This window comes from Schistocerca americana, chromosome X, assembly GCF_021461395.2.
Source record: "Schistocerca americana isolate TAMUIC-IGC-003095 chromosome X, iqSchAmer2.1, whole genome shotgun sequence".
Lineage (NCBI taxonomy): Eukaryota > Metazoa > Arthropoda > Insecta > Orthoptera > Acrididae > Schistocerca > Schistocerca americana.
This window is the reverse complement of record NC_060130.1, coordinates 981,434,445-981,461,453: the sequence shown is the minus strand read 5'-3', so window position 1 is coordinate 981,461,453 and position 27,009 is coordinate 981,434,445. Positions and strand designations below refer to the sequence as shown.

The 27,009-nt window shown below is 39.2% G+C and overlaps 1 protein-coding gene across 1 annotated transcript in view; it reads right to left on the bottom strand.

The window, feature by feature from the left end:
• LOC124555282 (peroxisomal targeting signal 1 receptor) overlaps window positions 1-27,009 on the bottom strand; it is a 238,538-nt gene that overhangs the window by 40,701 nt on the left and 170,828 nt on the right. Inside the window, exons 13-14 of the mRNA XM_047129157.1 lie at window positions 25,453-25,610; window positions 11,271-11,441 (exon numbers count right to left, since the gene is read on the bottom strand). Of these exons, the coding sequence (XP_046985113.1) occupies window positions 11,271-11,441; window positions 25,453-25,610 (329 nt within the window). The remainder of the gene's footprint in view (window positions 1-11,270; window positions 11,442-25,452; window positions 25,611-27,009) is intronic.

Sequence of the window (27,009 nt, the reverse complement as noted above, 5' to 3'; positions counted from 1 at the left end):
TGACCACCTTTCAGAAACAGGTCTATGACTCAACATGCAAAAAAATCCAGCCTCTCACCACTGATCTAATTGACTTGGATACCATCAGAATCAATAGTGTTGACCTCCTAATGACAAGGACTTTTAACTACCTATGTTTGACAGTTGTTGCTGATGGGAATATCACTGCAGAAATCTAATTTCATGTGGCTCAAATGGCATTGTAGTCTGTGAGTGGAAGATTTCAAACAGGTTCAAGTTGCAAGTATCCCACTCTCTCATTGGTTCAGTTGCACTGCATATTGCTGAATGCTGGCCTTCAACAAAAGAAGTGAAACAATGACTTGCTGTCCTGGAAATAGAGTTGCTCAGGTGGACATCTAGATTAACACTACATGGTCGTGTCACAAATAATGAAGTTAGTAATCTATATAGAGTATCACCAACAGTAGACAAGATGAGAGAAAGACATCTACGATGGTATGGGCATGTTCTTAGAGCAGACACATCAGGTAATACTGGTTTTAGTTTGAGACTAAATGGTGAATGCCCAGCAGAGTACCTGGGCAGTGATGGCTTGACACTCTGCTAGAAAATCATGAGATCTCAGGCCTGCATCTGGATCACACAAAAGATTGGATCAAATGGCAACAGAGAGGCAAAACAGCAGACCCCGTCAGCATTCAGGACAAATGCTGCTGAAGAAGAAGAAGAAGAAGAAGAATAAGACATAATAGACATATTAAAAAGGTGGCAAAAACCATCAAATATAATTAAAACTGGAATACATGTCTTTTCTATAGATGAATAGGCTAGGGAGCAAATGCAAGTGTAGGCTTTTCTGTACACAAGAAAATGAAAATAATATTACTATACTGAAGGAACCTCATATAGAATAGCAATTCTTGTTTTAAAAACAAACAAGTTATATTCCATAAAAATATTCAAATCACTGTAACAGCTTGCTGTCATCTGATGCAGTAGCAGACCTCTACAAAGGACTGATAGAAAACAGAAAATCCCACAAGTAGTTTACAATGGGGGACTTTCATGTGAAAGTGGGACAACATGTAACGAGAAATTAAAGAAGGTATACATTAGTTGTCCTTAACAGATGTGATCTGACTCCTATATATGCCAGACAATACAATGACAACCGCAGTCTGATTTCAACAAGCATGAGCACTTGATAATGAAGACTTTATTCCTGTTCAAGAATTTGTCTATGGTATAGAAGGAATTGTCAAGGAGATATGATTTCAATTTATTTTTGAAGCTATTACTGCTGTCTGTCAGACATTTCATTTCATCTGGTAATTTGTCAAAAAATTTTATTGCAGCATATTTTACCCCTTTCTGTGCCAAAGATAGGTTGAGTAAAGGATAGTGTAAGTCTTTCTTTTTTCTGGTATTCTAATCATGAATGTCATTGTTGTTTTTAAACTGGTCCATGTTATTGAGAGAAAATTTCATTAGTGAATAAATGTACTGTGAGGCTGTTGTAAGAATTCCCAATCTTTTAAAAATATGCCTACAATGTGTGCAACTATGAACCCCCACACATTATTCTAACCACTTTCTTTTGGGCAGTGAATACTTCTTGTCTAAATGTTGAATTACCCCAAAATATTATTCCGTATGACATCAGAGAGTGAAAGTATGCAAAGTATGTTAGCTTACTAATTTCTGTATCCTCAAAATTGGCAATTATTCTGATTGCAAAAGTTGCTGAACCTAGTTGCTTTAGAAGATCCAAAATATGAATTTTCCAATTAAGATTCTCATCTATACGAACACCCAAAAACTTAGTACGCTCTACCCTGTCTACTGACTTCTGCTGATGTGTTATATTTATTGAAGGAACTGTACTTTTTGCAGCAGAAAATTGGATGTACTATGTTTTTTCAAAGTTTAGAGCAAGCCCATTTGCAGAAAATCAATTAATGACTTTTCCAAAGTCCTTATTTGTATCATTTTCAATTGGAGTTTCTTTTACTGGATTAATAATGATGCTTATATCATCAGCGAACAGTGTCAGTTTAAATTCCTGTTTCAGATAGGAAGGGAGGTCATTCACATATATCAAGAACAGAAGGGGACCCATGATTGAACCCTGTGGAACACCTAATGTAATTTCACCCCAGTTAGATGAAGTGGCAAACTTATTTAAATCACTTGACCCATATAAGGAAACTTTTTGCTTCCTGTTCTGTAGTTATGACTTAAACCACTCATATGCTATTTCATGTATACCATAGAATTGTAATTTCTGTAACATAATGTCATGGTTCACACAATCAAATGCTTTGGACAAGTCAGAGAAAATTCCTATTGGTGACATTTTACTATTTAAAGACTCTATTATGGGGACAGTGAAATTGTATATTGCTGTGTCAGTGGAACAGCATTTTTTAAATCCGAACTATGATTTACTAATTGTAAGTATCCAATTACTGTCGAGATGGCTAACCACTCTTGAGTATATTACTTTCTCGAAGATTTTTGAAAATGCTGTAAGAAAGGATACTGGCCGATAATTATTGACATCTGTGGTGTCCCCCTTTTGTAGAGAGGCCTGACAATGACATATTTTAACCTGTCTGGGAAAATACCTTGAGTTAGTGATGCATTATGTATGTGACTCAGAACATCAGCTGTAATTGCTCCACATTGTTTTAATATCTTATTTGAGATGTCATCTACTCCAACAGAACATTTATTTTTCAAAGATTTAATAATTTTACTTATTTCACGAGAGGTTGTTAGGTGAAACTTAATCTGACTAATTTTTTTCAAAACAGACTCTTCCATGTACTGCCTGGCTTTTTCTATTGAACTGTTCTCACTTATTTTTTCTCCTACACTTAAGAAATGGTTGTTAAATACATTAGCTACTTGTATACTGTTGGTTAGAATGGTCTCGTTCTCTTTAATAGTAATACTATCTACCCCAGTAGTTACTTTTCCTGTCTCTCTTCTAACAACATTCCATATTGATTTGATTTTATTGCTGGAGTTGTTAATGTTTTCTCTAACATAAACATTTCTTGATTTCCTTACAACTTTTCTCAGTATGTTACAATAATTTTTATAGTGTAGAACTACTTCTGGATCTTTACTATTTCTTGCTGTCTCATACAGTTTTCTTTTTCTTTCTGAAGACACTTTAGTACCAGCAGTAATCCAAGGTTTCTTTGAAAAGTGTGTGGTGTTACATCTAGTAATTTTCTTAGGGAAACGATGTTCAAAAAGGGATATAAATTTATCAAGAAATATGTTGCATTTATCATTAGCATTTCGCTCATTATATACATCTCCCCAATTAACATTTCTTAAGCTTTCTCTGAAGTGCTCTATAGATACTAGGTTGAGCGACCTCACACTTTTACTTAATGGTTTCTGATCTGTACACTCTGTTAGGTTTTGTAAGTTAATCAGTTGTGCATCACAGTCCGACAATCCATTTACCACAGGGAAAGCATGTGTTTGTTTTACATCCTCTTTCTGTATAAATACATTATCTAATAGTGTGTTACTGTCTTGAGCTATGCGTATAGGGAAATTGATCACTGATTCTAAGTTATATGTTGTTAATAACACTTCTAGTTCACTTTTACGATCAGAATTAATTAGAAAGTTTACACTGAAATCACCACAGATTAATAACTTCTTCTTTTTGTCTGACAGACAGCATAATAGGGAGTCAAACTTATTTATGCACAACTCCCAGTCTCCTAATGGGGACCTGTACACTGTTGCTAATATCAATACTACACATGAAGTTCACATGCACAAACCTCAAGGTGCTGATCAACACAAAATTTGCTTACTTCTACAGTTTTGAATTTATACCCTTGTTTTATGAAAATGGCAACTCCTCCTTTATCCATCCTAGATCTACAATTGGAAGATACTACATTATGACCACTTATACTGACACTATCCATGCCCACAGTTACATGGTGTTCAGACAGAGTACATCAATCTCATTCTTATTTTTGAGATCATCTAAACACACTAATAGCTCATCTACTTTATTTTTTATTCCCCTGATTTTTTGAAGAAGTTAAGTTGATACTGCCCTTAGCTTTACCCCTATTTACTGTACATGAAGTTTCTTTTATTCTGTTTATCTTGATTGTCAGCTGTCTGGACCTATTAACCACAAGGATCACCCCTTGTGACTGTGGACCCCCTTACAGTTTCTGCTCATAGAGAACCTAACTTATTTTTCCACAAGGCAAACATCCCTGTGACACCAAAGTAAATTTTAGGAAAGCTTCCTGTTGGTTGGTTGATTTGGGGGATGGGTGGCAGGGAGTGTTTAAGGGGGCTTAACAGCAAGGTCATCAGGTCCTCATTCATCGTACAGACCATAGGTAAGTAATGAGTAGCCTGCAGGCCACACCCAGCCCGTGATTGATTTCAGTCCAACCCATGCAAAAAATTCACAAATCTACTCCTAATTGACATCTGATTCCATTGAAAACCATGTGCTCAACGACTGCAATACTAGAATTGTATTACCAAGCTGCAAGCTCAGTTCAAAATTTGTTCATCAGCTCCTATGTTCTTCTGTACTGATACCCTGTTGACGCTGTAATATATGCTTTTATAACATGAATCTTCAAGACTTTAATATCTGACCTGAAGATGGTCACACAGAGACTAAATTACATTTGTGGTACTAAATGATTTCAAACCTTGTACGACCGATAATGTCAATTTTCTTGTTTACAACACTCCTCCTGACTGGCATTCTGTATCTCATTGCCGTATTTTGCTTTTCTATTGTTTCTCGTATTAACTTTACTAAATAATTTTTGTCCATTATAGCAGGGTGTATACACGGACAAGGGATAAAAACTCCCTGATTTTTCCTGGATCTCCCGGTTAAAAATACATTTTCTCCCAGGTGAAAATACACTTTTTCCGTGTTAAGTGACAGTATACTTTCCCTCGGAACTGTAAAACGTATCCTTTGAATGGTTATGGTTTTATACAGCAGCGTAGAATTTCCCGGCACTTAAGAAAACGAAACTCAGGGCGAAAAAACACGTTTTGAAAAGATCTTTGATGTGCAGCAACATGTACGCTGCATATTTTCGTATTATAAAAGTATAAATTTGAATTCCAACAACAGGAAAATTTAATGGTTTAAATTAATATACATAGTGTTGCTACAAGAAAAGTTTTTGCATATAATATTTGTCTCTAAGATTAATAAGCTACAAGAGAAGCTAAGCTTTCACATGTAATGTTGATTTGTTTAGCGCATGTTACACTTTAAGATACATCACACAAATACACCAGTAAAATTTTTAATACCGACATAAATCTCTGATCTTGTGGGCTAGAAATTCTTCTAAATGGCTCGTCATCAAAGAGTTGATTCTTGAAAGAGAGCAAACGCTCTATGATTTAGGAAATTCATCGTACGTTCTCGCACATAATTCATCTTGCGTAAAAGCAAATTTACTTTGAAAATAACGCTTTTCGAACAACAATTCGCAATATTTTCCCGCAACCTGTTAGAAATAGATTCATTTCAGCAGTTGCCAGACAGCACCAGATAAGAGGCGTCACCGCGCTTGCGCAGCTACAGTGATGTAGAAAGCCCTTACGTTCGTACGTGTAAAACATTAAAAGATCTTACTTCTTGTCATAAAAGAAACAAGCCATGAGAGGATACTCCAAGAGCGCCGGAATTTCGTGAACCATACTGAAATGCATAGTTCGCCTTAAAGTGCACATTCGTATATCCAGATTCCCAATGACGTAGGCCACCTGATATGAAGCTTTACAGTGCAGTTTTCAGGACGTAAATTTTCTTCGAGTACCAGTACTGCATTATCTCATGTTTGGTTCTTTGTTTTGGCATAATGCAATAAGTGCTAGAAGATGAAGACGTGCACTTGAAATGCAGCGAACAGTTGAAACTAGCCAACAGTGTGGAATTAAACACTTCGTTTCAAATAAATTCAATGCCTTCAGTGCCTCAGCAGGAAATCCTAATAAATGCCAAATTTCTTTAGCAAACCAACAAAAATAACTTTATGGTTCTGCAAGGTGATTAATGCTTGATTGTCAGAAAGGGGGAAATAAAATAAAATCTGAAACTAGTACCATATTTTAGCCTTCCGTAATTATGTGAAAATATTTTAATTCACTTGATACCTCCCAGCAACAGAAATCCGTCTTGTTTTCATTTGACGTGAGAGCAGTAAACGAAGAGCAATCAGAAAAATCACTAAATGTAAACACGGGTCACCTGGAGACTACTACACCCCCCCCCCCCCCCCATAACTCAGACTGCTCTGCGCATCAAAAATAAGTTCATTTTGTAGCGCACAACTTTCTGAAGACTCTGATACATACAACATATATCTTCGAGGAAATATAAGACACATTATTTGGTCTTAAGTGTGCAGTGCAGTACAGTGCCACGCCTCTTCAAACAACGTTCTTATAGCGCACGTCACTGTATTTCGCTCTGTGGAACTCAAACGTATATATTTTGTAATGGATGCCATCAAACTATTTCAGGACGGTGGAAATTGAAATGTCCTGTAGTGCCTATCCTGCTCCCGGTCAGCCAGTTTGACATTCTGCACAACCCCTCGCAATTAATACTGGATAGGATTGTTTGTAACCAGGAGAACAAGAACTCTTCAGAAAATTTGGACTCTTTATTACCTATTAGATAATAACTTGCACTTCTGTGTAACATAAAATTAAATATAGGATACCTAAAACCAGTAAAGACAAGAGACAGGCAAGACAGTACACATTTCTTCAATCCTTAGGTCTAGCGATTTGTCTCTCTACTCTTGCTACAGCTTTACATGGCGTTCTTTCCTTTTTGCGAAAGAACTATCAAAGTTCGTCAAACGTTTTGCTACATGAAAAATGTAAATGTCTTTGTCTAATACTGAAAAAGCATTTAATACAATTAGTACCCAAGGCTGGTGTGGTTTCTCAATCTGATTACGTCTATTTTCTCACTGTGTGCCGGATAAAACAAAATAGGCCTTTCTAATATTGCAGCAATTGTAACACACACCAAATAAGCGACACTGTTTTGGCAATAATGATCATTTTTATAATACGACAATAAATTCACAAAGTACAAATACGAAATACCTATTTGGCCTACTACAAGCAAAAAGCTTTACGTTAGGAAATAGTTTCACATTTCATTCATGCGCTCCAGTTTCTCATGCATGAGACCGAAGAGTAGTAGAACAAAATTTTTGTATAAATTTGGAATCGTCATATTCTTCCATAATTTGTGTGATGTCCCCGTTTCTTCTCCTTCCTCGTTCTAACAAACAGTCTTGTCATCACTAATTCTGCAACTATTCCTACCACTATCAAAACTCATTCTCTGGTTAACTTTACTAACCCTGCCACAATCACCGGTTTAGTTATCCAGCAATTATTCTCCGGTTAGGCATTATTATGAGATCGTACAGCGTGTTTCCTGCACTACTTCCAGAATGGAACTTAAGCGGCTGCTAGCCGGGGACTGCAACTGGCCCTGTCTAGTGTAGCAATCTGGCCAAAAATTTTCTGTCAGAATTTCACTTTCTTGGATACACTGAGAAGATAATACGTAATCTTTCTTACCTGTTATTCCTGTTAGTCGTTTATTTCCACTCTGGTAGTCTGAATCTATGGATTTCGCTAGTAATTATAACAATGCTGAACATTCGCAAACCTAATCAACCACATAAACAAGCAACAGTTGGCATTCTCCGGTTCGATTTTATTCCGCTCAGCTCGTATAGCCCCGTCCCATTTTGTCTGCAGTTGGTTGAGACATCACGTACAATATGCATGCATTCAAAAATCAACTAATTCATTCAGAAATCAACTTGGAATGTGTTCAAATACCAGCAGGGGCACGTTTCAAAATCATATGAATAATCGATAGACCGCCGTGCGCTGGATGCTAGGTGCTTTGTGAAACAAGGTTGTTTTCCTCAAGAATATGAAATTGCCCCCTCCCCCCGAAATTACCACCCAGTTCAGATAGCCTGGTTTGCCCTCACTCCCCACTAGATCCGGGCCTGCTGCACATGCATGAATCTGGCAGCTTGGGCGCGCCAGTAAAATTTTTCCAGGTACCATGTGGCTGGTTGCTGCTACTGCTACTTACACAGCCAACAGCCACATTTCTGCAGCCAGAGGTGGGAGAAGGTACTAAAAAGCTTTTGACACATTCTGCTGTTGGCAGACGCTTGTACGAGCATTTTGTTATTTTATAAGGCGCATTTCCTTTGCAATTTAAGTTTCATTTTCATTTTTTTCTCTCATTCATGTTTTAATGCTGCAGAATAATACTGCGGGTAAAGTAATATCCTTCAGTCAGAGTATCGGTTCTTACCAGTCAAAATTACAAAAAATTAACTGAAAACTTAAAAAACGAAAAATTCCTGGATTTCTAAAAAATTCACGGGTTTTTCCTGGTTTCCTCCCAGATGAAAAAATTCCCGGGTTATTCCCGATCTCCCGGTTGTCCCGGGTCGGAGACACCCTGTATGGACATATTAGAACACTACAAGCAGTTGCTTTTATGTGCGCTTTTTTTTCCATGATGACATTTCAAAGTGTTTGGCAACCCTTCTTCAGCTGTTTATATTTATTTACATGATACCAACATTGGTTCTTTACTAAAGGCGTTGCTGAATTTTGCAATGGACATTTTAAGATAACTACTGTAAAATGTTGTAAGTAAATGTACACTGTAGGTGGCACATAAATAAATAAATAAAGACATCTGAAGTAAATAAAATAAAGACATCTGAAGATGGGGTGGACATAAACTGAATCCACTCTCAAAACCGTGTGTTTTGGGGCATAATTTGTTGGCATGGCATGTCAAGTAAGGGGTGTCATTCGTATCACTGTGCCCATAAACATAAATTTCAAAGACACTATAGTTTTGACTTTATCCACTAGGTGTGCTGCTGTTGCATCACATGACATGGTGGCCCATGAGTTTAAGTCAGTATTTAAACCATGTCAGTGGGTCACCACATGCCACTGATGCCTGGTATAGACCATCTGGAGTTAGTGACATCTGCCAGAAATCTTATCAAAGTGTGACAATGTGTAGAGGTGGCCAGAGATGTGAAATAATTTTATTGAAGATAAAATTGTGTGAACCTAGCCAGTCTGCAAGCCAGAGTGCCAACGATGCCCCCCCCCCCCCCCTCACCACGAGCTCATCTGTGGCAACAGTCATATCCCCCATATCTCACTCCCCCCTCCTCTCTTTCTGTTTACAGGCTTGCAGGAAACACACTGCAATTACTGTCTGCAAAGCACAAAATAGCTAAAGGCTGAACTGTAAAGATCATCATATATTTAATGTAACATATGAAAGTTTTTACAAAAATGTAGACACAGCAACCTTTTCTCCTTCGATATAGAAAATATGGAGTGCAACATGTCAGCAGAGACAATGGGCATTTTAAAACAGAATCTGAAAGCAAATAGCCAGTTTTCTGATGACGTTATGAATGAAACACTCAAGTTACTACAACAAATAAAAGAAAAAAGTGATTTCAACTTCATAATAAATTTTATTGGCAAGAAGATTTGTCATCAACTACTTGCCCACTTTCAGGTGCCTTCACAAATAATTTCATAAATCACGTTGAACACACTATTTTCATGCACATACTGACAAATAACTATAACATACTACATTCAATGTAGTACACTGATGATAGCTGAGGAATTACATGTTAAAATTAATAAAAATTTGAAAATATAAATCAACAGAATAGATGAACACATCAAGTTCACAATAGAAACACACATGATAACCAAATAAATCTTTTAGCACAAGGAAAATGTGATGATAAAAGAACAGCACAAGTTGGTACAAAATGACATATAAACACAAACTCTCACATAAAAACACAAACATTTCTAAAAGCAAGACATGAACACAGCATAGAAAACTGATGATTCAATAAAAAAATTATGTCTCAAAATTAATAAAACACAGTGGTGCAAACATACATCTCACACTCTCCTGTACACTACTACCCCTCCAACAACTCACTGGCAGCTACTCTATCCACTTAAAACATTCTGTGGACAGCCCTTCCCCTGTACCCACTCACCTCTTTTTTCCTACAAAATAAAAAACAAATAAAACAAGAAAAAACTATTTTCATAAGAATATGACAAAAATTTTCTCCGGAAAGTATAAATATGACCTTTAACCTGTGGCCACGTCCAGGAAAGCACACTAAAAATCATCACATCTTAAAATAAATGTAAGTAACATTTAGTTTCAAGCAAAAATGGGAGAAGAACAGTTTTAGAACTATAATTAATATGTATAAACTAAAATAATATTTCAGAACAACACTGACAATGTCTATCATAGAAAGAGAGACCAATGTCATACATAATAAATACTGTATCATTATTTCAGGGTGGAAAAGGAGTTTTGTTTGTAAGCAAATAGGTCTTTACATTTTTGCATAATTCAAGAGATAAATCAGGTTATTTGTTGGATTACAGAAGATAAGAAAAGATATAGAAAGTGGCCTAATGGAACATGGGTAGGTTACATAAGAAAATAAGCAGGAGCAACGTGGATGTTTTCTACTTCAGACCATACTGCATCAAGAAGTCCGGAGGTACCTTTATCCTTTATCTAGCAAGTAGTTTCTGTTGATTGTGACAATAACTAATGAAAAACAGATAATTTAATTATTTTAAGCCCAGGATAAGGATAGCAGAAGGTGGCCAAGTCCAAATCATTAATGATGTCTCAGAAAACATATGGAGAAGTAAGACCATGAAAGTGCTCAATCTTAAATTACCCACAATCTTTTTTAAGTTATTAACCAATTTCACACACATTATTGTTTGTCCAGCACTGTAACTGATAAAAAGAGGTGTTTTTGTCGTATGCTTCATATATGTCAGTCTAGCAAAATATTGTCTTTCACTAATAATATTAGTATGTTTATTTAAACAGCTTGATAATATTTTAAAGGAAAGAAATAAGGCACATTCTTCTACAACAGTGATGATTTCATATCATCAAAAGATTTCATGATAATTTTTCTCAAATTATGCAAGTGTGTGTGTGTGTGTGTGTGTGTGTGTGTGGGGGGGGGGGGGGGGGGGGGGAGGCTTTTTCAAACGAAGCCATCAATTTTAAACTATGTACCAGTATCTGCATTGAAATCTGGTATACACTACAGTATTTCACAGAACAGAAGTAAGTAAAGAAAAATAAGTATGAAAAGTGGGTTTACCTTTGCTCCACTGATTTCAGTAGCTCTTTGTCATCCATCAGAGTAAGGACAGTCCTTAATGAATTCCATATATTATCAGACATTATGGTTCCACTACCACCACGATAATTTTGTTGCTGTGATACAGAGGCTTGCTGATTTAGTGAAACAAGGAAATGCTGTGCGGCCTCCCTAAGAAACAAAACCCACATGTCTCCATTTAAATGTCTAAGAAGTGTTGACAATTCACAAATAAAACCAACAACAAAGGAGAAAATTTTTACCACTCAAAAAGTACAGAAAAGAATATAGATATTGTAGGAAAGTTCTTATAGAATGTAATAACTTTAGGATTAAAGGAGACCACTCACCTAAAAAGCAGAAGTGTTGAGTCGCCAATAAGCACAAACAAAAGAAGGAAAACTTGCTAGCTTTTGGACTTATCCTTTGATGAGCTAGAGTGTATGGACACACACACACACACACACACACACACACACACACACACACACACACAGAGCTAGACTGGCAGTGCCAATGCTACTTTGTTTTGCAGCAGGTGGGCTAGTTGTGCTGGGGTTAGTGTCAGGTTGGGTGGGGTGGGGTGGGTTGGGGGGGGGGGGGGGAAGAGAGAGAGAGAGAGAGAGAGAGAGAGAGAGAGAGAGAGAGAGAGAGAGGCCAGCAGGTAAGGAGAGGGACAGTGTACAGTGGGTGGCTAGTGGCTCAGGAGGAGGCCAGTTTGCTGGCTAGGAATGCAGGAGGGAGGGGTGGCAGGTGTAGTTGTTGCAACTGGTCGGAAGTGGCACACACTGAAGGCTACATAGAAACATGATTTGATAGAAGGTGACAGGATGGAGGAAGGTGCAGAGGCACTGGGTCACGAAGATTGAGGGCAGGATAAGTACAGGGACAGAGGCTGCATTTTAAGGATAACTCCTATCTGTGTAGTTCAGAGAAGCTGAGGTGGAGGGAAGAGTCCAGATAGCTCGGGTTGTGAAACAGCCATTGAAGCTGAGCATGTTGTGTTCAGCTGCATGTTGTGCCACTGGGTGGTCAACTTCATTCTTCACAGCAGTTTCACAGTGACCATTTGTCCTGGTGGACAGCTGGTTCATAGTCATACCAACATAAAAGACTGTGCAGTGTTTGAAGCAGAGCTGGTATATAACATGGCTGCTTTCAGAGGTGGAATGCCCTCTGATGGGATAGGATACGCCTGTGACAGGAGTGGAACAGGAGGTGCTGGCTGGATGGATTGGACAGGTCTTGCACCCAGCAAATTTACCTTCTTTAGTGTGTGCCTATTGATGACTCCATGGTTCTGCTTTTCAGTGAGTGGACACAGCAAATGCAAATGAATTCATCAATGCTCTCTATCTGTCTGTCTGTCTGTCTCTGTCTCCACGTGTGTGTGTGTGTGTGTGTGTGTGTGTGTGTGTGTGTGTGTGTGTGTGTGTGTGTGTGTGTGTGCGCGCGCGCGCTCACCACCAGGTGCAATGAACAGTGTGATGAACTATGTAAAAGAACTTTAATCACAACATGGTGTTATGAGTCCTTCCTTATCCAACAATAGTCAGTGAACCATATTTATGGATGCCACATGTGTGTGGTTCTAAACGGTATTTTAATTTTTTTGCATTCCCAAGATTATTAAAATAATTTAAAATGAAGGATGCTAACATGTTTTAGAGTATCTTAAAGATAATGGTGATTACATCCAGCACAGAAATGTGTGAGATTAGATTACCTCTAAAGTCTTAGTAAATAGGGTGCTGCATACATGTTGAACATGCTTCAAGGCAGGAGTGGGGAACATTTCTGAATGAAAATAACGCTGTCTTAAAAGAAAATTGCTCTCTTTAGACGATGGAAGATATGTTGTGGTCAAGAGCAACATGGAGAATCCTATTTTGAGCATAAAGTTGCCCATCATATGGCCAAATGCTTCATGATGGATCATACACATCTGGACTAAGTGTGAATCTTATGTTATTGAAGATGCTTATAACAACCATATTAGGTCACATTTCACAAATAATCATGTATATGTGTAAAATAAAAACATAAAGTAGAAACTATCATAATCACATGTCAATCAAAAATGTTCAAATGCGTGTGAATTCTTATGGGACTAAACTGCTGAGGCCATCGGTCCCTAGGCTTACACACTACTTAAACAAACTTACGCTAAGGACAACAAACACACACACACACACCTGCCCGAGAGAGAGAGGGGCCCATGTGTCAATCCTTTTTTCCAAACATCATATGCAAATGGGTTAAATTTATATACATTTATAGTTTCACAATTTGTAAATACTTTCTAATTTCTGTTAGTAAAAGATTCTGCCTGGATTGAAATTTATTTGTAACCATACACAGTTGTTTCACACACATTTCAGAGCAAGTCCTCATCAGAAATCAGAATGAAGAACAATAAATACAAAGTAATGTATCAATTTCAAAGTACATACGCAAATCACATGACCAAAAGACATTTAAAAAAAATGTGTTCGTTAAAAAAATAAACTACAAGCCAGGCATAATCTAGCATTAGAAGTGCTACTACAGTGATGAAAGACTTCTAATTGGATTTTATATGCTTCATTAACATATTATTTCTTATTACATATTTTTATATGTTTATTATTTCTTGTTTGTGCCCTTCCTTCTTTTACAGTTCATGGTTCTTCATTCCTCATTTTTCTGCACTCTCCCATTGCCTTTCCCATTGTTCATTCAACATATACTGCTGCCAGTTTTCATTACCTTGCCTCAGCAACACTTAAAATCCTCAGCATATGCTTCGAATAATGTTATGTACAGATTCCAAAGATGTGTGTCATGTCAGTAGTGGCAGAGATTTGAGTTTAAGTGAGCTCCTGTCATTTATTCAGCAATGATGTACAGAAGGGCTTGCCCGAAGTAGTCACAAAACCACTACCCATCATCATATCTGGTTTGCCATTGACTGTCAAATACACTAATTTTGATGTCACACTCTTGCGTTGGCCCATGTAAGTGTGGCCCAGCACTTCTCAGTCCTTCAAAAACAACTGAGAAGTGCTCAGCACTTACTCTCCGTCATTTGTGGTGGTGTATGTTTTAGTTCACTTTTTTAATTGCGTAACATAGTATCATTTACAAATACAATTTATTTTGTTTATTTCTTTGCTGTAGTGGGCTTTTGTAATGGATAGATTCATTACTCGCTTGTCAATGAAGAAAAGTGATTTGGCTATGACATATGTAGAGACTGCTTCAAATGGCTCCGATTCAACTGCCATATTGAATGAAACAAAGAAAACTGATCATATTGGTGGTAACCACTCTTTTCAAAACCAGTGAAAAGATAAATATAACTGGATGATGTATGACGAGAAGCGTGATAAAGTGTTTTGGTCTGTAAGGAAATGAGTTCCTCTAGTGGGCCTTTTTCACAGAAAACTAACAAGACAAAAATGTGATACAAACATTTGTTGAAAACTGCTAAACTCACTTCAGAGAAACATAAATATTTCATCTTTCCAAAACAAAAGACTGCAGTTATGTAACAGAATTTTAAAAGGATCACTCTGATTCATAATGATTAACTGTGCTCAGAAATACGATTTTAGATGCGTGTAAATGTAAAAATTATTTCACTGGAATTACGGAAGACTTAGTGTGTGAAGTATGGAAGATTTAGTGTGCTTCTTTTCCTCAAATATGCATGTCAGCAAATTGATTCCTGAGGCGACGAAATTGATACAGATCACTTTAACTATACCAGTATTTACATGTACAACAGATCATTCTTTCTCCACCTTTCACAGATTAGAAGCTCACCTGTGCAATATCATGACACTACAGAAATTAAACGATAACGCTGTCATGCATTTACATAAACAAGAACCAAAAAATTTTAACTTTGACACCAGTAGCAGCCATTTATTGTGTGCTAATGTGCTACAGCACATGGTCAGTAATACACTAATCTTATGCCATTTCCCTTTGAATGAGAGCCAGATATCAAACTATGATTATGCCATTTCTCTTCAAAAGCTTACTGGTATGCAAATAAAATGGACAAACCATGTGTTGTAGCGCCCCCATTTGATAACTAGAACCCAGTGTTGAGTGCTAAAATGGTGGTCAGCCGCACTATGATCAACTCAGAGAAGGGATGTAGCTGCCTGTTTTTTACTGCACATGTGCTGACTTAGCATCACCCCTTCCTGCACTACAAGTGCTACATTGCTCACAGCACCAGGTCAGTATTTTTCTTTGAAACTGTGTGTAACTTACTGTGCAAGCGTAGAGTATGACAAATTTTTCAGAAGTCATTGTCATAATGGTGCTGTAGTTGAGTGGTCTTGTGCATTGACTGACAATTCATTAACCCAGGTTTGATTCCTGCCGTTACAATTTTTTTTTCTTAATTTTATTTTCTTCCCCACTTAAATGATTATAAAAGTTGAATATATTTAAAGAGTTCAGTTTATAACTGTAAAATTAATATATTCAATGTAGTTATCAATTACTACCCTTGCAAGTCAAAAGGCTGTATGGTAGATGGTGGTAAAAAAGAAAGTGAGTATACAAGGAAATTTAGTATGGAAGTGTTTTCTGCAAATAGAACCACCTCCAGTAGATCTTTCAAGGATAAAGCAAGATTTGAAGAGTTAGGTAGATCTACTTTTTTAATTTTATTTTCATTTATTTCAAACGTAAATCAAACATCTTAATTGTCCTAACCAATCATTAAGTTTGAATACTCAAATACTAGTGAAAATCTCAAAGAGTTATCCCAGCTATCAAAGAAATTGGAAAGTTATTAAAACCTTATAATGCTAATAGAGAAGACTATTACAAGCAGAGCTTCTGAAATGGTCTCTACTAAAAATTTAAAAAAATGAGCTAAAATTAGTCTTTGAGAAAACCAGGGAAACAGAAAAACTCCCAGGAGAGTGGAACGTGGCCTTGATACATCCATTACACAAGGAAGGCAAATAACAAGATGTTAACAACTACAGATGAATTTATTTCCAACCAGCTGCCTACAACATATTCCCCAAGATTATACTAACCAGAGTAGAAACAACACTGGAGCATAATTTAGGTGAATATCAAGGTAGTTTTAGGAAGGGCAGATCACATTCTCAACAAATATTTAATCTGAAGTCAATCATTTTCCACAGGTTACTGAATTCAAAAGATGTTTGTAGATTTCGAAAAGGCCACTGATTCTGTGAACAGAAACTGCAGATCAAATAAAACTGTGTGTAGGAGCATGTTGATGCCCCTTTTAAGTTCCTAGAATATTTCACATGAGTAGGCTATCACAAAAGGTAAAATACTCTCTAAATATTTACTTGTACAGTATGAGGGATTTTTTAGTGTTAGTGCGATTGCCCAGCCATAATTTTTTTCCCCTCACAATGTTAACAATGATTGATTGTAAAACTGAAATATAGTTAAACAGTTCAATTTATTTAAGTAAAATTAATATATTCCATTTAGGTATGATTATGACTCTTGTCAGTCAAAAGGCTATGAGCCAGTATATTGCAACACACAGGTAAAACTCTGCACGAGCTGCACTGCGGTAAACATTTTCATCAAATGATCCACTGTTTGTAGGAACCCATTCTTTATTAGTGAGAATTAGAAATTACATAGAGATTTGGAAAAAAAACTCTATATGGATTGTGGATTACTTCTTGTATTAATTAATTAATTAATTAATTAATTAATTAATTAGTGTGGAAAAAGAATCCAATAAACAATTATATATTTGTCTTTATCCAATAAAACTGGATTTTCAGGAGGGTTAGTTTTCAACATTGGTGAACTGTGATTTACAGCACCCACATTGATTTCCAAAAGCCAGTACCCCTGTCTGCATCTACTCATCATATCACTGTGAAGTGCGTGGCAGAGTGCATGTCCCATTGCACCAGTTATTAGAGTCTTTTCCCCGTTCCATACAACAGGCAAGAGTATGGATGGACTCCTGGATAGCCATCACCAGATGAGAGTGAGGAAAACACTGGTCGATAGCTCATAAACCACTCAGGAAGTCACTACAGAAAACTAAGGACTCACCTGAGCAGGAGCGGATATATTTTAGGGTGCGAGAGATTGTCACCAGCTCTGCAATGAAAACACTGCAGCCATCCAGCAATGTGCATTGTTCAGAATGATCCCCAAGAGTAAAAGCATAACCAACTCGACCGGCAATCATCAAACCATCAGTATAGATTACAGCACAGCCGGGAAACGTGGCAAGGATGGGAAGAAAGCGTTGGCAGAGGGCCTCAGGAGGGACTGGGTCTTTCGGGCCTTGTGCCAAATTCAGCTGAAGGCATGGGTGGGGTACACACCATGGGAGTATACGTATATGGGCCCAGAAAAGAGGTGGGAGAGAGAAAAACTCAAGCCCAAAGAGAAGAGACCGGACGCGAACCACAATTGTATACCCTGACTGGTATCGCCGTTCTGGAAGATGGACGACTGAGTTGGGGAACAAGAGACGGTAATTTGGATGCCCGGGCAAGCTATAAACATGTGCAGCATAAGTGGCCAGTAGTAGGTGCCAGATCCACAATGGAGGGTTGGTTGGTTTGGGGAAGGAGACCAGACAGCGTGGTCATCGGTCTCATCTGATTAGGGAAGGAAGTCGGCCGTGCCCTTTCAGAGGAACCATCCCGGCATTTGCCTGGAGTGATTTAGGGAAATCACGGAAAACCTAAATCAGGATGGCCGGACGCGGGATTGAACCGTCGTCCTCCCGAATGCGAGTCCAGTGTCTAACCACTGCGCCACCCCGCTCGGTCCACAATGGAGGGACACCAGCCTCCACAAGTAGGCTGTTTACAGGGCTTGTGCGGGTAGCTTCAGTTGCGAGTCGGATCCCGCAGTGAAGTATGGGATCAAGCAACTGCAAGGCGATGCTGAACCGTAAGCAAGGCTCCCATAATAAAGACAGCACTGAATCAACACTTGATACAGTCATAGAAGCGTATACCAATCGGCACCCCAGCTGGTGTGACTCTAGCAACGAAAAGCATAAAGATGCCATCAGCACATTTGTTTAAGCTGCCGAGTACGAGGGAGCCAAGTCAAAAGGGTATCAAAAAGCAATCTCAAAAATAGATGTGTCTCCACCACAGCAAGAGGTTTGCCATCAAGATAAAGCCGTGGCTCACAGTGAACAGTGTGACGGCGGCAGAAATGCATGACGCAAGTCTTCGCGGCCGAAAACTGAAAGCCATACGTTATGGCCCAAGACTACGCCTTGTGGAAAACGCCCCGCAACTGCTGTTCCGCAACTGCAATTCCAGTTGAGCTGTAGCACAGGCAAAAGTCATCAGCATACAAAGAAGCTGATACAGATGTTCCCATAGCAGCAGCTAACCCAATGATAGCAACTAAAAAGAGGCAGACACTCAAGACAGAGCCTTGCAGGACCCATTCTCCTGGACTCGGGAGGAACTATGGGAGGAACCAACTTGCACGCAGAAGGAACAAAGCGACACCCATGAAGCATGGTGAGGATGTGATGTCGCCATATTGTATCGTTCGCCTGCCGCATACCAAAAAAGATGGAAACCAGATGCTGATGGCAGGCAAATGCTGTACGGATGGCAGACTCCAGGCAGACCAGATTATTGGTGGTAGAACAGCCCTTACGGCCTTTCCCAGCACTCCTGCTTCCGTCGGCAAATAAGGCGTCGGGCCCGGGCATGGAGCCACTTGAAGGAAATGAGGTGTTCCAATGAGGGGTGCCGCTTATGATGTTGGAGGGCCCACCTGCGATCTCTAATCGCCTCAGTGATTTCTGGTGACCACCGAGGCACAGTCCTCTGCCAAAGGGATCGGGAAGAACAGGGAATTGCAGATTCCACTGCAGAAACAATGCCGGTGGTTATCGTGTTAACCACCACATCAATGACGTCATGAGAAAGAGGCTCAGTAGTGGCAACGGAGGTGAACGAGTCCCAGTCAGCCTTATTCAAGGCCCATCAGGGAGGCACCCAGAAGAGTGTCGCTGGGGTAGTGATAGAGAGATCAGAAAGTGGTCACTACCACACAAGTCGCCATGCACACTCCATTGGGCAGATGGTAGGAGGCCAGGTGAGCCGTAGTGCCGTATACCGATCCTGCCTTGGAGGCGGTTAAGTGGGAGATGTGTCTCAGAGCTGGATAGTGACAGATGGTGATGCGAGACTGGACGCGCACATAGTTTATGTATCAGCCGATAGAGGACAATATTGGATAGGGGGACTGTGATTTTATTTTCAATTGTGCCCACTAGAGTAATAGAATGCTTTTCATAAACTGTTCTAGTATTTTCATAAAGTGTTGTTATGTCTTTTTGTGTATGTAAAATGTTATTAACGTGTGTTAGCAGTATGAATGGTGCACGAGTGTGGTTTAAGGTAATATGAAGATAATTGTTTAACGAATTATGTAGTAGGATTTAGTGTGGGAACATTTCAAAGAAGTATGGACATGGACAAAGGGGATTTTTGTAGAATAGATTTGTAAATTAAGTTTATGGTAAAGGGAAAGTTAATTCAGATATAAATAACAATAGTAAATAACTTTATGCTTAAACAAAACTTCATCATATTAGAGAATTACTTCAGTAAAAAGTGCAGTCATTAGGTTTACTATTTTGCGATTGGTTATTGATGAAAAGCGCGGACTGACGCGGGAGAATGTTGTTTTGCTATTGGCTGTTGAGTAAACCGACCAATGGTGAAGCAATATTCTATGCGCGCCGTTTCTCTGCTGGTAGAGAAGACTTAGAGTATTCTAGAGAGGAGTCAGAGCCTAGCCATGAAACAGTTCGGATGTGTGTAGTAGTAGTTCCGATCAAAATGATAAGTTGCCTGATCTAGCAGTGTTTTATACAGCAAAAGTGTTGTAAAGTGGCGGCATGATAATTCCGATGGGTGTGTAGAAATTTCGGAATTTTTAAGTGAATTTTGTTACGAGAAAAGACATATATCCCCCCGGCATATTGTGCAGGTCGGTGGCTAAAGACTGTGACTTCATTTGGTACCGATAGACCTAATATCTGGCGAGCATTATCAATCAAAAACAATCAGTATTTTTATAGCTATTACAGTTTTCATGAAATCCAACACCATAAACTTGCTAACGTGACTGAAAGGGATTGTGAGCATCTGTGTTAAGACTAGCACGGGCTTGGCAGTGATACTTGTTCACCCAAGTTTCAGAATATATTAATTGAGGACAAAATTTCCAACCTTTCATTTGTGCAAAAACTTTCTCCCGAAATGTAGATTAGTGACGTAAATTGCAGCCTGGTTCATGTCGAAGTACAGTAGGTTTCACTCGGCTTTCCTACTGATGATCTGCTGAGACAATGTTCACAGGTAGGTGCAGGTCCGTCGTAAAGGGACGGAAAGAACCGCACCGCTGCACAGGGCTGCAGACCGAAAGGTCAATGGCAGAGTACGTGCCATGCGCCACACGGAAACGTGTTGAGGTACCATTATTTAAGAGGGAAAGGTTGAGCTGTGCCAACACTTGCTCAACGACAGTGCCTTGGCCTTTTGCCACCGATCCACCCCATAAAGGGTTACAGGCATTAATGTCTCCCAGTAACAGAAAGGGAGGCAGAAATTGGGCTATCAGCGCAGTTAATACATGCTGTGGGACATCACCATCCATTGGAACATAGATACTGCAGACAGTAACAGCCTGAGGCGTCCACACCGTAACAGTGACAGCCTCTAAAGGTGTTTGAAGAAGTACACACTTGCTGTAAAAAGAGTTAAGGATGTAGACGCAGACTTCACCATATATCCTCGCATAAACTGCCCGATTATTATAATAACCCCAACAGTCATGGAGGGCGGAGGTTCGCATCACTGGAAACCAAGTTTCCTGGAGAGCATTGCAAAAGAAAAGGTGAAGGCTGATAAGTTGTCAGAGCTCAGCAACGTATTTGAAAAGACCACTGCAATTCCACTGGAGGCTAATAGGATCGTGAGGCTGGGAAGGCACTGAACTTTCAATGAGGTGGTTTACGCCTCAGGTTCACCTGCTGCCACCAACTGATTTCCTGAGGAGTCGATATCCATCGTGTCTGACAGTCCGGCAAGATCCAGGTCCTCAGTGGACACCAGAATCTGCACCTTATCCTTAGATGCAGAGCTTGTAGGTAGCGGTGGGGTGGGTGCCACCACAAGTTCCTTGGTCTCCTTCTTGGACTTTTGTCGCTGCTCCTTGGGTTTCTTTGGCTGGGAGGGCTTCACTGATTCAGTCTTTGGGACTGAGGAGGAATGTGAAGCCCTGCGACCAGCTGCTTTTGGGCACTTCAGCCACTGGTGGGTGTCATCTTTCCCACTGGTGTAAACCTGGGAAGAGAGGGATCCAAGGGACTCCTTCCGAGCAAGAGGAGCACAAGAAGTTGGATGCTTCTCTGGCTTAGAAGTGGGGATGAACGGCCCCATTGGTTGGGGGGGGGGGGGGGGGGGGGGGGTTTGCTCCCAAAGTAGGTGGTGCAGGAGCAACAGCAAGGCAATTGGCCCCACCATCAAGGGGGCAGGTGTAGTCTTCCAGCTCCGAGATGTGACTGGGGCAGGTGGAGCTGATGGGGCTAGAACAGTTGTAGCGGTGGCGTAAGAGGAGGGCATACGAACAGGGTGGAGGTGCCCAAATTTCTGCTTAACCTCAGTGTACTTCAGTAGGTCCAGGGCCTTATATTCCACAGGTTTCCTCTCTTTCTGTAAAATCCTGCAGTCTGGTGAGCAACGTGAATGATGCTCTCCGCAGTTGACATAGATGGGGGGCAGGGAACATGGAGTATTGGGAAGTGTGGGGCGTCCGCAACCTCGACATTTGAGGCTGGGAGTACAACAGGAAGAAATATGGCTGAACTTCCAGCATTTAAAGCACTGCATCGGGGGAGGGATATAGGGCTTGGCATCACAGCGGTAGACCACCACCCTCACCTCCTCAGGCAATGTATCACCCTCAAAGGCCAAGATGAAAGCACCGGTGGCAACCTGATTACCCCTTGGACCCTGATGAATGTGCCAGATGAAATGAACACCTCGCCCCTCTAAATTGGCACACAGCTCGTCATGAGACTGCAGAAGAAGGTCCCTGTGGAATATAATACCCTGGACCATATTTAAGCTTTTATGGGGCATGATCATCACCCAACTTGTCACAAGTGAGTAATGCTCATGAGTGGGCAGAGGATGCTGTTTTTATGAAAACTGCCCCAGAGTGCATTTTGGACAAGCCCTGACATCTTCCCTAGTGGGCCTGCAGCATGCACAAGGTAAAAGAGCAGTATTTTATGTTTGGTACAGGTTTCTGCTGCACAGCTGATGTATTTGCTCTTAGTGGTTACAGAGTTACACAATGAGCTTGTTTTGGCGTTTTGCCATTGTCAGGTGTACCTGTGCAGATGGTATAATATTACGTCTGTATTAGTTACTACGTCTACATATGGTACATTATGCTTACATCTTAGCTGGTGTAATGTGGTCCATATTGTATCAGTTGTCTTCCTTTTATGTTATGATCCAGTTAATTCCATATACTTTTATTTGCATGATCTTGGTAAAATTATTTTTGACAGAAATTTGACAGCTGTCTCCAGTGATGCTTTATATTTACAGTGAAAATTATATTTTACGGAAAGTCAGTGAGTACGTTAAATTTTCAGAGACAGAACTTTTTGTTTCTACATAAATAATATTCTGTTGTTTGTCATGATAATTCACCCTTTCTCTTTTACAAGGTCAATAAAATTTTTCAGGAGTTCTTATGTTTAAAACCTATTTGTTCATTATGGACGTCCTCTGGTTATTTTACATCTGACTGCAATTTCCCGTTTCCTCCAAAATGTTCATTTTACATCCTTTAGGTACTTTGTGTACAATTGTATACACAGCCCTACATATTTCTTAAGCAAAAACCTAAATAAATTGAAACCACACTCTACACAAATAACAAAAAATACACCATTAAAAAACTCCAGAACATTAACCGTTAACATATGTTTGAACTAACCAAATTATATATAAATATACCAGTATCGCAAACAATATAGACTACAAAGAAAAACTCAAACACGATAGAAAAATACCTGTCATCGAAACTTATGAAATAATAAATATATTACTACTTATTTTATCTGAGAACTATTATGAACAGGAACATAACATCTACACACAAGCAGATGAAGTAGCAATGGGAAATTGTATCACAGCAATCATAGCAAACATATTTATTTATACATTGGAAGAAAAATTCTTCAACTCAAGTTGGCCCGTTTGAAACAAAATTATCTAGTGCCACAGATATGTTGATGACACACTACTACTAATAGACAGTGACAACCAAGAGACACAAATCATCCATCAGCAACCAAACAACTCACACTCTAATACAAATTTACAATAGAAATAGAAAAAAAACTAATCCATAAACTTTTTTTGAGCCAAAAATAAGCAACAAAAACAGCCACTACCAATCTGAAATACATAGAAAACCTACCACCTCTGACAGTATCAGAAATAAAAATTCTTGTCATCCAATTTAGCACAAATACACATGTTTCAAATCAATGGTTAACAGAATTTTAAAGTCATCACCTGATAGTAATGTGATTCATAATGAAATAAAAATACTACAATATGTTCAACAAAATTACTTCAACCCCAGAATAGCACTAAAATTATATAAACAGTATACAAAAACAAAAACAAGTTGCACACATACAGAAATAGCATTAAAAAGAGAAGAAAAATCACAAATAAACCTACCTATGTCACAGCACCACACATAGGCCAAGTATCTAACAAGATAAACAACTTGTTCAAGAAAACAAAAATTGCTGCATATCACTGAAGCTGGCCAGCACACGAATAGCTCCTTTTCTACCCTCTCCCCTTTCCTAATGGCTAGCCTATTATTTTCTGGCACTGATCATCTGCAACAAATAATAGCACCCTTCCTCCATCAAAACCAGTCTTGCCCTGCGGAATGGCTGTAGAAGGCTACGTAGTTACGTACATGACAATCTTCTGAGATACTTCAAAAATCTGATTATTTAATAAATTGGGTACCTGACTGTTGGTATTGATTACTTGGTTGTTTTCTTTAATAAAAAAGTCCTCACAAGTGCTTTCACAATTTCTCGTAACTACTGTCCAGGCAGATTTAAAGTCTTTATCTGAATTATTGATTTAGAGAGATTTTTTATTTTTTGATCATTTCCCTTAAGACATCAGAGTATTTCTCGTAATTTGTCATCAATCCTATTTTCCTGTTTACCCTAACAATTTCCTTTTCCTTGCACACATTAGTTTGATTCCTTTTGCAATCCAGTGCATTCTTCATGTTTAATTAGTACCATTTTTTGTTTCCTTGGGAAAGCAGCTGCTAAAAATTGATTGAAGCCTATGTATTAATTTATTAAATTTGGGACTAATATCTGTTTCATGATACACATATCCTCAGTAAGCTTCCTGTGTGGCTGCCTAGAAACTTCCAGGAGTGTCTTCATTAATTACTCTTACCATTTTCCATGGTACCACTTCAATGCAATGATATAAGTTGTTTAGTATAGTCGGTTATGCGAGACTGTCAGATATGCCATTCACTACAGTTAGTTAACTGTTTTCTTTTCAATGCTGGTGGGTCAATTGGCAACAGAATAAATCTTAAGTAATATTTCCAAATTGTTTCTTTTATCTGAATCTTTCACAAAATTAAAATTCAAATCTCCACAGAATATCATGTGTCGCCAACAGATTTTGGACTGGCTGCCACTGATGTTAGCTGATGATGTCTCATTTCATACTTAAGGCTGGTAAACAACGGGACACCATTCAGAAACCATAAAACAGGCACATTTGCCTGGCTGAAAAAGATTATGCTCACTAACTGAATGACATGTAACATTGCACCGACAGGTTTAGGTGGTGTGTGTGTGTGTGTGTGTGTGTGTGTGTGTGTGTGTTTGTGTGTGTGTACGCGCATGTGCGCGTGCCAGAGAGAGAGAGAGAGAGAGAGAGAGAGAGAGAGAGAGAGAGAGAGAGAGAGACGGGGGAGGGGGGGGGGGGGGAGGAAGGAAGACAAAGCAAGTGTATTATTATTTCACAAGTTTCACACCAAGAACTTCAATTTCAGCTACAAAAGTCTTATTTTTCTAAGGAAGACATACCTGTAAGCCCGAAGAGTACAACACGTAATGCCAACATTGTATCTTGCTCTAACAAAGGCTGGATACAGTTCTAAAGCTCGTCGATATGCATGCACAGCTTCTTCACTCCTTCCACCATTAGCAAGAGTTGCCCCATAACTGTTCCACAACTGAAAATCCTTATCAATAAAAAAATTAAAATGTTATTAAAACCATTGCTCTTGAAAATTATAAAAATATAAAAGTTAAATAATTAGAGCCTGAGAGTATGATAGGAAGGATTTGGGTTTAATGTCCGATCAATGATGAGGACACTGGAGAGGAAGCACAAGCTTGGATTGGACAAGAATTGGGAAGGAAACAAAAAAGGTTCTTCTCATAGGAACCAACCTAGCATTTCCCTTAAATGACTTAGGGAAACCACAGAATAACTTACTATGGATAGCCAGATGAAGATTCAATTTCAATTCTTCTTACAGGGTGACAATTATTGAGCTATATGAAATAAAATTGTCATAACTTCTGAATGGTTTGCATTGCGACATTCAAACAGCATGGTTGGCCGTGGGGTACGATGGGAATTAGTATGGGCAAACGCACGCGCCTTATTGTTGTTGACCATTTCCATGTGAAAATGTCACGGTACAGCGTGCCTGAGTGTACAGTGCTTGTGAAGTCCTACAATGCGAGCAGTAACAGCCCATCTGTGGCTCAAAGGAGGATTGTGACCGAGTTCAAGCTGAAGACAATCAGTCCAAGTGTGCTAACAATCAAGAATTTGATTCACAAGTTTGAGAGAATGGGTAGTGTTCATGACGACAGCGTTGGCAATGTCGGTCATCCAAAAACGGTTAAAATGCTTGACAACATCGAGAAGACATGCACTGTGTTTCAAACCAGCCACAGGAAATCGATCACATGAGTTGCACAGCAGGTAGGAATCAACAGCCACTAAGCCCCAGGGCATGCAACAGCAGTTGTGTTTTACCAGCACTATTGTCCACGGAATTGACAAACAAGACTTTGATTTGAATATGGTATGGTTTAGTGACGGAGTCCACTTTCATTTGGATAGGTTCTTCAATAAGTAAAATTGCCTCATTTGGGGGACAGATAATCTGCATTTCATGATTGAGAAGTTCTATTGCTGCACTCAATGGGTGACTGTGTGGTGTGCATGTCCAGCCACGGAATAATCAATGCAATATTCCTAGACTGCACGGTGAATACTGAATGGTACGTGAAGGTTTTGGAACATGATTTCATCCCCATTAAACAAAGTTACCCTGATTTTGACAAGATGTGGTTCATGCAAGATGGATCTCGACCCCATCAAAGAAGCAGAGTGTTCAATATCCTGGAGGAGCACTTTGGAGACCGCATTCTGGCTCTGGGGTACCCAGAGGCCACTGGCATGGGACTCGGATTGGCCGCCGTATTCTCTGGCTCTGAACACATGCAACTCCTTTTTGTGGGAGTATATTAAAGAGAAAGTGTACAGCAATAACCCCAAAATCATTGCTGGGCTGAAAACAGCCATTCAGGAAGTCATTGACATCATCAATGATCATACACTTT